Genomic DNA, 15,536 nt, shown 5'->3' with positions numbered 1-15,536 from the left:
AATTTCACATTTTCAAGAAAAATTGTTTTGAAATAATTAAAAAAGAAAAGAGAAAGAGAAAGAATATCACTCGGTTCAGCAGGGTTATCGACACGCAAAATTCTCAAAAAGAGAAGCCTGCATTCCGGTCTGTTGAGCTTGAATTTTATGAGGTCATCACCGCGATCTTCTTTACGATGAAAGTAAATAAATTTAAAACAAACAACGATCGGAAATTTAAAAGAGAAGAATAAACCTTCAGAGGGAAAACTGAAGTGAAAATCAGAGACGGCGGATGACACTGATACGCAGCAGCGATGAAAAAGCACTACGGTGGCTTTGTATTTATAGGAATAAAAATTAGGGCTTTGGTAGAAGAATGAAAACAACCTAAACCTAAAAATTAGTGAGATCGGTGAAGCCCGTAGGAATCAGATGGGTCCTTGATCCGCCCCGAATGCTCTCTTCTATTTATTTGGGCCTTGATGAAAGAGTTAAGCGAAATCGACCCAATAGGCCAGGTAGATAATTTTTTTAAGAGAAAATAACCTCAGTGACCAAAAATCTCAGATAATATACGATTTTGACCAATTTTTTTTGGATTTGCGAAAATGACTAACAAAATCGCAATGCGATCTCTAATTCGCATTGCGATCTCCACTATCGCAAATTCGCGTTGCATTTCGCGTTGCGATAGTTGAAAATCGCGTTGCGATAGTCTACAGTTGTCGTTGCGATTTTCCAAATTCGTTGCGATAGTCTACAGTTGTTGTTGCGATAGTCTACAGTTGTCGTTGCGATTTTCCAAATTCGTTGCGAAAATTCGTTGTGATAGTTAAAAAAAAAAAATGTTTCTTAAGAATTTTCTCTACAAAGATAGTATCCGCGCGGATGTATCGAAGACACGTATTACCACGACCACGACCCGAGACGGACGGCAGCGGCGGCGGCGCACGAGAGTCCCCCTTGTTCTCTATCACTCAACAAGGAAGTGGGAAAGCCAAGCCTTAAATATCATTCCCAATAGTGTTTCCAATACTATGTGGGATTTGAGCATTACCAACACTTGTTCCCAATACTATGTGGGATTGAGCCTTAAATAGTGATATTATTTTTGAATGTTTTGCTTAAAATTGCAATAATCGCGATTGATTGTAGATTGACTTTTAATTATGACATATTTAATCGTATAATATTAATGCAATTGGTTGCTGATTCAGTTGTTTTAAGGTGCATGATTGTTAATTGTTTCCTGAATAATCACATTGTATTGGAAACAAGTGTTGGTAATGCTCAATCCCACATAGTATTGGAAACACTATGGAATGGTATTTAAGGCTTGACTTTCCCACTTCCTTGTTGAGTGATAGAGAACAAGGGGGACTCTCTCGCACCGCCGTCGCCGTCGTTCGTCTCGTGGTCGTGGTCGTGGTTGTGGTCGTGGTCGTGGTAATACGTGTCTTCGACACGTCCGCTCGGATACTATCTTTTTAGAGAAAATTCTTAAGAAACAAAATATTTTTTTTAACTATTACTACGAATTTTCGCAATGAATTTGGAAAATCGCAACGACAACTGTAGCCTATCGCAACAACAACTGTAGACTATCGCAACGAATTTGGAAAATCACAACGAATTTGGAAAATCGTAACGACAACTGTAGACTATCGCAACGCGATTTTCAACTATCGCAACGCGAAATGCAACGCAAATTTGCGATAGTGGAGATCGCAATGCAAATTAGAGATCGCATTGCGATTTTGTTGGTCATTTTCGCAAATCCAAAAAAAGTTGGTCAAAATCGTATATTATCTAAGATTTTTTGTCACTAAGGTTATTTTCTCTTTTTTTAACTCATATCTAAAATTAATTTGCGATCTATGCCAAATATTACAATGTAGAGGAAACTCGTCACGCTCACATAACGAGTTCTAATAAAAATTATTTTTTATTTAAATTCATCTCGTCAACGTGACGAGTTCCTATAAAATATATATTTTTAATAATTTTCATCACATCAGGATGAAAAGTTTAAATAAAAAATATTTTTATTAAAATTCGTCACATCAATATGATGAATTTCAAATTACTGTAATAAATGTCGTAAATCCTAAAATTTACTTTGTAACGTATTAGACTAAATAACTAGTCCGCACGTGATATTGGGTCAATTTTACCAAATAATTGTGCTTAATGTTAATACACCTATTTGAAAAATATTATGGGCTTTTTTGGCCCATTACAGCGAACAGAAATAAAATTTATTATTTAGGGAACATTGGTTTTTACGAGGGATCTACGTCATACAAAAATAATAAATCAATCCTCTTCAAACAGAAATATTATAGTATAAAAAGAGGGTTGATCTACAAGGAAAAATACAAAATTTCAGTTCAAATGAAATTGAATTCAGATTCAGAAGCAGAAATTAAGAAAATAAAAATAAGGGGGTAAGTGTGATTTAGATGATAAGAAAGAAAGTAAATTAAAAAAATAAATCTAAAATAAAATTGAGAAAAACAGTAAATCAAAAGAGAAGTGAAATAAAGTCTAGGAATAAAAAAAAATGAAAATCGCCTCGAGCTAGCTTGATTCAATTCATGCGATCATTGAAAAGGAATTTTGCCATGGGATTCATGTCGACAACAATCTACAAGGTCCAACCCATTGTAACTTGCCCTTATATCATGTAACCGATATTCCCAAGTCTATCTTTGAAAGACGATTCTTGAGTGGATTAACCACGTCTATTGACGTTAAAACAATCAGATTTAAACTGGAAAGGCCCTACTTGGATATATTATCTCGTCGAGAATTGAATCCAATCTCGTCTTTCCTTAGCGGGCCGCAACTAAAAGTGTTCACATGAAGTCGAATTGTCACAGGTCGATCCTTCCTCTCAACTTAATATTAAACGATATACAGACCAACAAGCTCTTTTTGATTTGAAAAATGTTTAAAATTGTAGTAAGGTCGATTGCCAAACTATCTAATCAGAAAGACGAAAATGTATCCTGAAGGGATTTAAGCAATGTTCAATTCTCACGCATTAAATTGATTTGTACTAGCTCTCGGCTTAAAAGAAATTAGCTAAGCATAATACGGTTGATCATACTTAGCATAGTTTGCAAAATAAAAATGATTTGAAAATAAAGAAAGTAACAAAAGAAAAAAAAACTTCGATTGACAAATAAAAATGCAAAAACAAAGTAAGTCATAGGTTGTTTCAGCCTTACCCATGCAAGGGTATTTATAGGCTTGTGATTTCTTAAAAAATAACAAAGATAATTCAAAAATAAAAATCTTAATATTGCTTTCAACATAGAAAAGGAAAAAACAATGGCGGGTCTTATAGAAGCTCTTTCCAGTATGTATGAAAAGCCATCGACCTCAAACAAAGTTCACTTGATGAGGCGATTATTCAATTTACAAATGGTGGAAGGGGCATCAGGGGCTCAACACCTAAATGAACTCAACACAATCACAACCCAGTTGAGTTCCGTGGAAATTGAATTTGATGATGAAGTTCGAGCTTTAATTCTCTTGTCATCTCTACCAGACATTTGGAATGGTACAGTTACAGCAGTCAGTAGCTCGTTGGGAAACAGTAAATTGAAATTTAATAATGTTCGGGACCTGGTATTGAGTGAAGAAATTCGACGGAGAGAATTGGGTGAAGCGTCAAGCTCCTCAGCCTTGCATACGGAGTCTAGAGGGATAATTTCAGAAAGAAAGCCAAATCGTGGTAGATCAAAATCTAGAAGGAGAAAATCAAGAACGAGAAAGAAAGATTTTAATTGTTATAATTGTGGCAATAATGGTCATTTTAAAAGAGATTGTCGAGCACCGAAGAAAGATACCAACGCACAAGAATCTGCCAACATGACAGAGGAAATATGTGATGCCATGATTCTAAGCGTAAACAGTCCGATTGAATCATGGATCTTGGATTTAGGGGCATCTTTCCACTCCACCCCATGCCAAGAAATCATGGAGAACTATGTCAGTGGTATTTTGGGAAGGTTCATCTAGCTGATGATGAAACCTTGAAGATCGTCGAAAAAAGAGACATCTGATTAAAGTTGCCAAACCAGACCACCGGAAGCTGAAAGGAGTGAGACATATTCATAGCCTCAAAAGAAATTTGATTTCTGTAGGATAACTTGATGGAGAAGGATATTGTACAACATTTTCAGGCTGTGAATGGAAGATTACCAAAGGAGCCCTCATCATTTCTCGTGGTAAGAATACTAGTACTCTCTATGTAACCTCAAACTTGGAGAATATCATTGCAGTAGCAACCCTATGAAAATCAAACCTATGAAACCAAAGGTTTGGCCATATGAGCGAGAAAGGGATGAAGATACTTCTGTCAAAAGGGAAACTGCCGGATTTAAAGAGTATAGATGTCAGACTATGTGAGGATTGCATCTTTAGCAAACAAAAGAAAGTCAGTTTTGCAAAGATTAGCAAGACACCAAAGGCTGAAAAGTTAGAGTTTGTTCATACTGATGTATGGGGACCATCTCCAATTCCATCTCTTGCAGGCTCACTATATTATGTCACCTTCATCGATGATTCTACAAGGAAGGTGTGGGTTTATTTTCTGAAGAATAAATCAGAAGTCTTTGATACGTTCAGAAAATGGAAGGCCATTGTGGAAAATTAGACTGGTTTGAAAGTTAAGCGGTTGAGATCTGATAATGGAGGAGAGTACAGAAATAGTAGATTCAGAGGATTTTACGCAAACAATGGGATCAAGATGGAGACAACAGATCCCATGACACCGCAACAGAATGGCGTAGCAGAGCACATGAACAAAACTCTAAATGAACGTGCCAGAAGCATGAGGATACATGCCGGCTTGCCCAAATTGCTATGGGTTGAATCTATCAACATTGCAGCTTACCTGATCAACTGTGGGCCCTCAGTTCTTTTGGATGGCGGAATACCAGAGGAAGTTTGGAGCATAAAAGAAATAAACCTTTCACACTTAAGAGTGTTTGGTTGTATTTCTTATGTACACATAAATTATACTGAAAGAAGTAAACTTGATGCTAAGTCCAACAAATGTGTCTTTGTTGGTTATGGTGGTAATGAGTTTGGTTACCGATTTTTGGACTATGAAAATCGAAAGATCATCAGAAGCAGAGATTTAATTTTCAATGAGAATGTGATGTACAAAGACATGTCAACCATAGAATCAAATAACTCCAATACCGAAGCTGAAGTAAAGGAATTTGCTGAGTTTAAGGATATTTTTGGAAATGATGTTCAGATCAGTCCTGAAGCAGTTAAAAAAGAACCAGTCACATCTGAACTGAGACGCTCCTCCAGAATTCCTAAACCAACCCAGCGTTATTCGCCTTCTTTGTACTACTTGTTGCTGACTGACAATGGTGAACCAAAGTGCTATGATGAAGCAATGCAGGTGGATGATCCAGTCAAGTGGGAGTCTTTCATGAAAGATGAGATGGACTCACTTATGTCAACAAAGACGGCGACTATGGACAAACTGAAGTTGTGTTCAGCTTCAGTTGGCATGCTAGAGTAACAATACCAGAAATGTTGTTGCATTGATCGAGGTGTGAAGACAGATTAAAATCAGTCTTCAAGTGGGAGATTGTTGAAAAGTCAATAATTTACAGCTTTCAATTGTCATATTTTGCGGCAACCACCATGAATTTGGTGGTTCAAAGTTAGCAGCAAGTTGGTTGAAAGTTGGCAATTGAAATGGTGGAAAATTAGTAAGGGAAAATTACCAAATTTGGTTCATATACTTTAAGGTATTTACAAGATTAGTCCTTAAGCTTCAACTATAAATACCCAAACCTATTTAGCTTCAAAATCATCCCAAATCATTTCTTTCTCCCAATACTAAAGAGTTTAGAGAGTTTTCTTGTGAGTTGTGAGTGTTTTGTAAACACCTGTAAATTTTCTCTCTTTAGTAAAAGATATGTAGCAGTCTGGAGACGTAGGCACAATTGGCCGAACTCCGTTATCAATTTCAGGTATTATTTTTCTAATTTTATTTCGCATTCTCACTATTCTGGTTATAGGGAAATTACTTGTTTAATTTCCCAACAAATAGATATTATCATCTTGCCAAGTACCGCCGAGAGGGTTGAGTCCGACTTGGAAAGTGGCAGTGGCCACCAAAACAACAATCACTAACAAGGCACTGCGTGCTTCGTTGGGAGAGTCTCGGCCTTTCTTAAACTTGAAGTACTCCACCACGTTATCGGTTAGCCGACGACATCTCCGGCAAGTTCCGAGTTGGTTTATAACTCCATCACTAGATGCATATGAAGGAAATGGAGAGATCGAAAGATCTCTAGCTCTCAAAGCTTCGGCACGTTGAAGCGCCTCTGTGATTTCTTGATCACCGGCTTCACTAGGAAACATCTGTAGGACGTCCATGGCAGTAAGATCACATTGATTTGGTGCATTTATTTCCAACAAGTCTGAACTAGTTGTTCCACAGCCTAGTAATAGCTCTATCATATGAAACAATATAGAAATATCATTTGATCAACTCATTAAGTCATTGTTACCTCTAATCAGGGTCAACCAACTCCATAAATTTTATATGGCCTTAATCAATCAGTAAAGAACCAAATTTTCAGCAAGAGATAATGAAATATACTTGTTTGTCGTTGTTTCTTCCAAGTTGCTAGGTGCATAATAGTATTGCCTTGCTCAACATTGAGATTTAAGAGGTATTATTTCTTCCTCTCTAGAATCCATTGAACCATAACTTTAATGGCCCAAATTAGTTGTTCTTGACGGCAAGGTGCAAACCGATTTCCTTCCTAACTGTTACCCCTTCGATACACTCGACACAACACGAAAGCATTTCGCCGATCACATCAACCCTCATTTTCATTGCTACAAAATGAAGAGTGGTATGGTGATCTCTTCCTTCTACGCAGCATAATTTCCAGTCAACATTCAAAAGCTCTCTTACAACCTCGATATGCCTGTCGGTAGCCACCATGTGCAGAGGGCTAAAACCATTTATGTTTAATTCTTCGGCATACTCGGGCCTTAAACTCGAAACCTCTCGAACATAACTGGCATGCCTTACAGCTGAAGCAATATGTAAGGGATTTTCACCTGCATAAAGTGAGATGGTGTGCAGGATCATAGGGTTTTCTCCCAGTAACTTGTTTAAATCATCAACGTTATCGGTTCTAGCAGACTCGAACAACCTAGTATCCATTTCGGTACGATCAAAGATGATGAATAACAAAGGGTCTCGGTGGAAGAAGGGGTTATAACTTATTTTCAAATGATCCTCCATGTGAACAAGCGATTATGAGTTGATACATGCAAGCCAAACATATTAGTTTGACCTTGTTTAGTCAAATGATAACTTTTAATTTATTCATCAGTTCTTTTGACAAAGCATCTCCATGTTTACCTCATCAAACCCTACTCTAATGTCGTAGTTGACCTGAAAAAACTTCATTGAAAATCAATTATTTCATCTTATCTGTTTATGTTGTACCGGGAAAAAAAGAATTGGGATGATCTATTAATCTAACATTTTCCATGAGCAGGGAAACGGTGTACACATGGAAAACAACAACTTTTGGGCATAAAAGTGGTGCAGACTTTTTATCCACCTCCCTTAAGAGACAAACTTCAATGAGACTCCTCAATCAAGTGTTGTGGGCCTTTTGCACTTTCTTTAGGGACAAGTAGCAAAGATGGTTGATTTCTAAGATGCTGTCTTTTACTTGTTTGGTGTAGTCAATTTAGTAAAATCAGAATATTTATCATATCCGTTTGAATTTCTCATGATTTTATTATTTTGATTACGGTTTTGCTGAATTTTAGATAGTAAGTAATAAGGATAAATGATTAGCTAAATTATTATATGATTATTTAATTATTTTTAATATTATTTTCTCTCTTTAATTTTTATTTTTTTCTTTAATTTTTGTTTAATCGATGATGACAACAATCTTAATATTGATTACCGACCGCTGATGATTATTAATTCTTTTGTTTTTCATACTATATCATTTACTTTTTTAGTTTTTTTTTCAATTTTAAATAAGAATATATGTTCATGTTATATGTTTTTCTATGTTCTTATGACACAATTATTGTGACTTTTGATATATTTTTCGCATATATTTACGGTCATTTATTTTCTAATTGTTTTGTCTTATGTTAAGTATTGTCAGATCCTCTATTTGGTAAAACGTTATTTGTCGATGTAATCAAAATTGTGTAGTGAAACAGCTTATTAAATAGTTTGATTCGTTTATCCCTCGTTTATCACTTCGTAAAACGTCTTAATCGACATAGACAATGATTTTTTATAAAAATTACTATGCCTTTTAATGTTGCTCGCCATTTTCAAGGAAATGTTTCATTTCTCTTCACATATTTAGATTTGATATATTTATTTTTCTATGATTTTTTAACGACTATTGTCCTCATTTTCCTTTATATAATTAGATGCATTGTAATTCCTTCCTTTATTTTTATTTAATGAAATCAAATTGTTATTATTAGAACGTCTTATTTTTTATACAATAAAAGTTGTATTTAAATAAATATTAATTTCAGTTAAAGGAGTTGTTTAAATACAATTTAAAAGTTAAAAAAATTGTAAAAGAAAGTTAAATTTAAAACTTATTTCACTGTAGAATTAGAAGTTATTTAAAGAAGCATTTCATTGTGATAAAAATAAGAAAATTTATGATTTCCCGAAATCTGTTCACATATCTAAAACCCCAAAGGTAGATTAACTCAAAAAATTATATTTTACATCAGTATTAATATACAGTTAAAGAAATATATTATTGATTTTGTTATTTTTTTAATAAAATTGATAAAACAATTACCATAAATATTATTATTTATACCTAAAATATTATTGAACGTTTTACCGAGTTTGATAATATATCTGGTAAAGCGTCACCTAAAACATTATTTTTTCTACTGAATAATTACTAAATCCTGTAAAACGTCCAATAATAACAAAATCAATAAAAATAATAATATTTTCATTAACTTTTTATCGATTATATTAAAAAAATAATAATAAAACTGATAATATATCTTTCTTTAACCGTATAAGACCTCCCCGATTCACTTTCACTTTGGTCAAATTCAAGTATATTCCGTGGCAGTCCATGTAATTTTCCCTAAAAAGGATGGTATATAAATAGTCATCGTCCACATCGCCTACCTCTCTGTTTACATATCGATCTCCTATATCTCGCTGATCGCCGTCTCTATCCTGTATCTTCTCTTGTGTGTGTGTGTTTTTTTAAATATTTATTTATTTTCTCTAAATAACACTGAGAAAATAATAAACGGAGCTGAATTAAGATCTTTCTATCAGTTTTTGTGATAGACCAATAAGGCTTCGGTTTTCCTCAGGTGATCCAGGTAAAACATCAGTGCCGATAATTTTCCATATATTTTTTGTTATATATTAGATCTCTTTCGTTTGCATTGCTATAATCTGATTTTGCATGCACTGATATTATTTTTGTTGTTTTTTCGTAGCTTTTGTTTGGAAAATTAACAGATCGAGTTTCTGAATCGAATCTGTTATTAAAATTTTGACGTTTTTGTGTTGCGTGTAGTATGTTAAGCTATGAATTTTCTACCGTTTTGATGAATTTATTAATCCGATGTTACAGATCTGGAAGATTTTTGCTTGAATTGTGTTATTTTGAAGTTGCAAGTGTTTCTGTTTGTTTATTTAAATACTGATGTAGTAAGTGAGTTTTTATTGACTTTTGATGTAGATCTTAGCTGTTGACAATGGCGACATCAGCAGCTGGTGGCACGGGTTGGTACAAAGGGAGAGTCAAAGCAGTTCCATCGGGTGATAGCTTGGTGGTAACGGCCTTGACCACTAACAGGCCTGGACCTCCCCCTGAGAAAACCATTACCCTGGCATCTCTCATTGCTCCTAGACTGGTAAAGCTCATTCGAGTGCAAGTTTGCTTCTGGCTTGGTTCGCTATTAAATTTGATGATTTGCATGTTTGTTTGACTTGCTGGCTAATTTGGTTTTTGTTTGGATAATGATTTTTTTGGATGAGAGTTGCTCTGAGAGTTTTTACTGGGTTATGTGTTTTGACTGTAAAATTGCCAAGGTCTAAGATTACAATTTCTGGTGCATGTCTTTTGAGGAAAACTTCCGGCTGACGTTTTCTTTGCTTTTCCTTTTTGTCTAAATTATAGGCCCGTAGAGGAGGTGTTGATGAGCCATTTGCCTGGGACAGCAGAGAGTATTTGAGGAAGCTCTGCATTGGAAAAGTCTGTGTCTCTTCAATTAATTTGTGCATCGTTTTTACTTGATGTAGATAACATTTCGTTGTTTAGAAATTTTTGTGGATCTAATTAATTTATTCTGTTCTCAGGAAGTCACTTTTAGAGTTGAATACACAGTTCCAAGCATAGGCCGAGAATTTGGGTCTGTTTACCTTGGTGGTGACAAAAATGTGGCAATGCTTGTTGTCTCTGCAGGCTGGGCAAAGGTAATTTGCTTTCCTGTTTGTAAAAATACTTGGAAAAGGTCACTTTCCCTTCATTTTTATTACTCAAGTCTGACTGAGCCTGGCATGTACAGGTTAGGGAGCAAGGACAGCAGAAAGGGGAATCAAGTCCTTTTCTTTCTGAATTGTTACGCCTTGAAGAACAAGCCAAACAAGAAGGTCTAGGCCGATGGAGCAAGGTAATCTTTTTCCCCATTGTGAGAGTCCATTATATATTTGACTAACTGGTCTAGCAAAGAGTAGTTTTTAAATGACCACTGTCTTTGTATTTGTGGATGTAGGTGCCTGGTGCTGCCGAGGCTTCTATACGCAATTTACCTCCATCTGCCATTGGTGACCCAAGTAACTTGGATGCCATGGGTCTTCTAGCTGCAAATAAGGGCAGTCCAATGCAAGGTGTTGTTGAGCAGGTTCGCGATGGTAGTACTATTCGAGTCTATTTACTTCCAGATTTTCAGTTTGTGCAAGTCTTTGTTGCTGGTATCCAGGTACAACTGTACAAGATCTAATTCATGAACCTTTTTTTAAATTTTTTTTTTGGTTTTCATATGAGTTTTTCTTTTGAACATCTTTACCCTATTTATTCAGTCCCCATCAATGGGTAGAAGGGCTGCTGCCGAAACTGTTGTTGAAACAGATTTTACTTCTGATGAACAAAATGGAGATGCTTCAGCTGAGCCACGGGCTGCCTTAACATCTGCACAGAGGCTTGCTGCCTCATCGACAGCTTCTGCTGAAGTTTCCCCTGATCCCTTTGGACCAGAAGCAAAATATTTTACAGAAGTTCGCTGTTTGAATATAGAAGTGAGTGTATGGATACTTGAAGATGACTTGTCTTCATTCATTTTGAATAATAGGCTAATTCAAGGTTGATTTTGTAGGTACGTATTGTTCTTGAAGGTGTTGACAAATTCAGCAATTTGATTGGGTCAGTTTATTATCCTGAAGGTGATACAGCAAAAGACCTTGCTTTGGAGCTTGTGGAAAATGTATGTTCATGGGTTTTGTTTGGCTTCAACCTTAACATATGTTTTAATGAATGATGCCAACATTGGACTATCACTGAATTATAGTTTACAATATTCATGTTTTAGACTTGACATAAGTTTTTTATGATAACTATAACGTGCCCTTTTTTCCTTCCTAGAGAATTTTGTACACTTGAAATATCTTTTTATGATAATTTAATTTTTAAAATTAAGCTTTTGGAAAAGGTTTCTTACATTGTAACGGTATTGGAACTGATAATCTTGGTTGTGTAACTCCCGTTTTGTTTCCAAGTTATTGTTGGAAAAAGAAGCTTTCCCTTCCTTTATTGCCAGATCTTTACCTGACTTTTTTTCATGTACCTTAAACCTGTCATTTCCATTCTCTCAAACAAATTGTTAATTTCTCTTTTTGGTCCAATGTTCTGGTTTAGATCTCTAGTTTACCTTCTCTTTCCTAACCACTATACGCACTTGATGCGTCTTAATTTTTCTGTTTTATGTATTTGTGACATTTTTAAAGATGCTACATTATGTAATTTCTTGGGCCCAACTGTTTCTTGGTTTAGCAGACTTCTTTTCATACCAATATCCCTTTTCTTGATTTGTGTTAATATATTCTGAATTCTCTTTTTGTCTCCCCGTCCCTCACCTCTCATCCTAACCATATATTCTCAAATAAAGGGTCTGGCAAAATATGTTGAATGGAGTGCTAATATGATGGAGGATGATGCCAAGCGGCGGTTGAAGTCTGCAGAGCTTCAAGCCAAGATGGCTCGGCTGAGGATGTGGACAAACTATGTACCTCCAGCTACAAATTCCAAGGCAATTCGTGATCAAAACTTCACAGGAAAGGTAACAGAATTAGAATCATGTTATTTGTGTTAGCATGTTCTTGCTTTTGTAATTATTTATGGTATCATATTTTTTGTCAGGTTGTGGAGGTTGTTAGTGGAGACTGCATTGTTGTGGCTGATGATTCAATCCCTTATGGCAGTCCTCTTGCTGAGTGTCGAGTCAATCTTTCAAGCATTAGATGTCCAAAAATGGGCAATCCTCGTAGAGATGAAAAGCCAGCTGCTTATGCCCGTGAAGCAAGGGATTTTTTAAGATCACGCCTTATTGGAAAACAGGTTTGAATACCTTTTCATTTAAAACTTATTTTGTAGTGTTGAACATATATTTACAATTCGTCAACTTGCTATTGTCAGGTGACTGTACAAATGGAATATTCCAGGAAGGTCACCATGGCAGATGGAACTGCAGCTACTACTGCACCTGGAGACTCAAGGGTAATGGATTTTGGCTCAGTCTTCCTCATGTCTCCTGTCAAGGGTGATGGTGACGAGGTTGCTGCAGCAACTGCATCAAGAGCAGGCAACCAGCAGCCTGGCTTGAATGTGGCAGAGTTGGTGGTTGGACGAGGCTTTGGCTCTGTGATAAGACATAGAGATTTCGAGGAAAGATCAAATTATTATGATACCCTTCTGGCTGCTGAATCCCGTGCTATTTCTGGAAAGAAAGGAATTCATTCTGCAAAAGATCCTCCAGCCATGCACATACAAGACCTTACAATGGTTAGTTTATCTCCTTTTATGTTAATTATTTTCTCTATGGAAAATTTTTATTTCTTATCTGAATTCCAACTTCCTTTTATGTCTGGTACCAGGCATCGGCCAAAAAAGCTAGAGATTTCTTGCCATTCCTGAATCGGGGCAGGATACCAGCTGTCGTGGAATATGTCCTAAGTGGTCATCGTTTTAAGTTGCTAATTCCGAAGGAAACTTGTAGTATTGCCTTCTCATTTTCAGGTGTCAGGTGTCCTGGTCGTGAGGAGCCCTACTCCGATGAAGCCATAGCACTGATGAGAAGAAAGATCATGCAGAGAGATGTTGTGGTATCGGTCTTTCTCTGTGAACTGATTGTCTGCCATTTTTGTTTTTGTGCTTTTGTTTAATGTATGCTTTTCTATGTAGGTTGAAATTGAAACCATTGATAGAACCGGAACTTTCTTGGGATCTTTGTGGGAGTCAAAAACCAATGTCGCTGTTACACTCCTTGAGGCTGGCCTGGCTAAGCTGCAAACTTCATTTGGTAGTGATAGGATTCCTGATGCTCATCTTCTTGAACAGGCTGAGCAATCTGCCAAGAGGCAGAAGCTGAAAGTAAGAAGCAGTTCATATCTTTTTCCTAATTGTTCTTTTGGTAATGCTAATTCAACATTTTGGATTTATTTATCTTCACACTTCTATTTGTAGATTTGGGAGAACTATGTTGAAGGGGAGGAAGTTTCCAACGGACAAGCCGCTGTCGAAAACAAACAAAAAGAACTACTTCAGGTGCTTGAGTAACTCAGCTAAATAGAGCTTTCTAACAGTCATGAACTGGTGATTTACTCTTGTTTTTTCAGGTGGTTATTACAGAAGTATTGGGTGGCGGAAAATTTTATGTCCAGGCTGTGGGAGATCAGAGAGTATCAGCTATTCAAAAACAGCTTGCATCTTTAAATATTCAAGAAGCCCCTGTGATTGGTGCTTTTAATCCCAAGAAGGGTGACATTGTCCTTGCTCAGTTTAGCATGGATAATTCCTGGAATCGTGCAATGGTTATTTCCATTTACTTGATTTTCAGTCCTTGAGGCTTTTATTTTATCTTTTGTTTTTTCAATGTTCCTAATCTTCCTTGTGACTGTTTATATTTTAAATTTTGTGGAGGTGGCTGTTTCCTTTTACGCTTGCCTGCATGCTTGCTTGTTATGCATCTTTGTATGCCATTTGACATGTTTTTGTGTTCCTCCTTTGGCTTGTGAAGATTGTCAATGCACCTCGAGGAGGAGTTCAATCTCCGAACGACAAGTTTGAAGTGTTTTATATTGATTACGGGAATCAAGAGGAGGTTCCATACAGTCAATTACGACCTCTTGATCCTTCAGTAGCAGCGTCTCCTGGGCTAGCTCAGCTATGCAGTCTTGCATTTCTCAAAGTTCCAAACCTTGACGATGAGTTTGGTACCGAGGCTGCTCAGTTCTTGAGCGGTCAGACTTTGGGGAGCTCACTACAGGTTACTGCTATGATAGAAGAAAGGGATGTTTCTGGTGGAAAAGTCAAGGGACAAGGAACTGGCACCGTTCTCATTGTTACTCTCGTTGCCGAGAAATCAGACATCAGCATTAATGCTGCAATGCTACAGGTTTGAATGATTATCCTTTTCTACATTACTAAAAGGACACATTATACGAACTCCAATACTTGTCATAATTTTTTAATATTGCAAAATACGACCTTTGAGTAAAGTCTAGGTCGTATTATTTTACCATGCTTATCCAATATCTTCACTGGTTGGTCACTTGTTTCAGGAGGGACTAGCTAGGCTGGAGAAAAGGAAGAGATGGGAATCCAAGGACAGAAAATCGGTGATCGACAATTTAGAGAACTTTCAGAAGGAGGCAAAAACCGGTAGGCGTGGAATTTGGCAGTACGGAGATGTGGGGTCGGATGATGATGAGGATCTTCCCCCCCTTTCAGCAGCCGTTGCTAAGAAGACTGGAGCTGCTAAGCGATGAAATATTAATATTTTATCACTCCAGGTAAACCAAAAGAAGAATTCACTTGGTAGTTGGGATTACTCAAAATGAGTCTCTTTTAGTTATAGGTAGTAGAACAGCATCTAGAAGACTGAACTTGCTTAAATTTTGACTCTTTTTTCATTTTTCTTTATATGTCCGTTTTTGGTAGTGAGGCTGTGACATTTGTTTTAAACAATAAGGTGAACTGTGGCGTTTATGCTCTGTTTCCATTCGAAGGAGACATGACATCTTTTTTCCTCGTTAAGAAGAGTTTCTTTATGGATATTTTTGTGGTGTCTTTATCCTTTATACGCGCGTGTGATTGTGCAATATTTTGGTGAGTATTCTAATTGACTTAGTAATCATATATGCTCGGCGATTGACTTGGTAAATCTACAACTTACGCAGAGAATAATAACACGGGATGCAGGATTCAACAACCGTTCATCGGGTTTATTGATGTTAATAACGGCTA

At 36.4% G+C, this 15,536-nt stretch overlaps 2 protein-coding genes and 1 non-coding gene across 3 annotated transcripts; 1 reads left to right on the top strand and 2 right to left on the bottom strand.

Moving 5' to 3' along the window:
- Positions 1-64: 64 nt before the first annotated feature.
- LOC120132796 lies at positions 65-167 on the bottom strand. Its single transcript, XR_005517039.1, has one exon. It is a non-coding gene; the product is annotated as a small nucleolar RNA Z107/R87 (small nucleolar RNA).
- Positions 168-6,051: 5,884 nt separating this feature from the next.
- On the bottom strand, positions 6,052-7,201 carry LOC120132650. Its single transcript, XM_039149371.1, has 2 exons — positions 6,781-7,201; positions 6,052-6,476 (listed from the first exon to the last, which is right to left on the bottom strand). Exons 1-2 carry the CDS (start codon positions 7,199-7,201, stop codon positions 6,052-6,054), a joined length of 846 nt encoding a protein of 281 aa, XP_039005302.1.
- A 2,035-nt stretch (positions 7,202-9,236) lies between these two features.
- LOC120132701 (ribonuclease TUDOR 1-like) lies at positions 9,237-15,088 on the top strand. Its single transcript, XM_039149399.1, has 17 exons — positions 9,237-9,390; positions 9,756-9,930; positions 10,197-10,271; positions 10,376-10,492; positions 10,585-10,689; positions 10,792-10,998; positions 11,099-11,314; positions 11,392-11,499; positions 12,181-12,351; positions 12,432-12,629; positions 12,708-13,073; positions 13,166-13,393; positions 13,473-13,661; positions 13,755-13,835; positions 13,907-14,101; positions 14,308-14,685; positions 14,852-15,088. The coding sequence occupies exons 2-17, from the start codon at positions 9,772-9,774 to the stop codon at positions 15,056-15,058; spliced, it is 3,000 nt and encodes a 999-aa protein (XP_039005330.1). The 5' UTR covers positions 9,237-9,390; positions 9,756-9,771; the 3' UTR covers positions 15,059-15,088.
- The last annotated feature ends 448 nt before the right edge of the window (positions 15,089-15,536 follow it).

This window comes from Hibiscus syriacus, unplaced genomic scaffold, assembly GCF_006381635.1.
Source record: "Hibiscus syriacus cultivar Baekdansim isolate YM2019G1 unplaced genomic scaffold, ASM638163v2 tig00110569_pilon, whole genome shotgun sequence".
Lineage (NCBI taxonomy): Eukaryota > Viridiplantae > Streptophyta > Magnoliopsida > Malvales > Malvaceae > Hibiscus > Hibiscus syriacus.
Note: the sequence above shows the minus strand (reverse complement) of the source record. Positions and strands in the feature narration are given on the sequence as shown.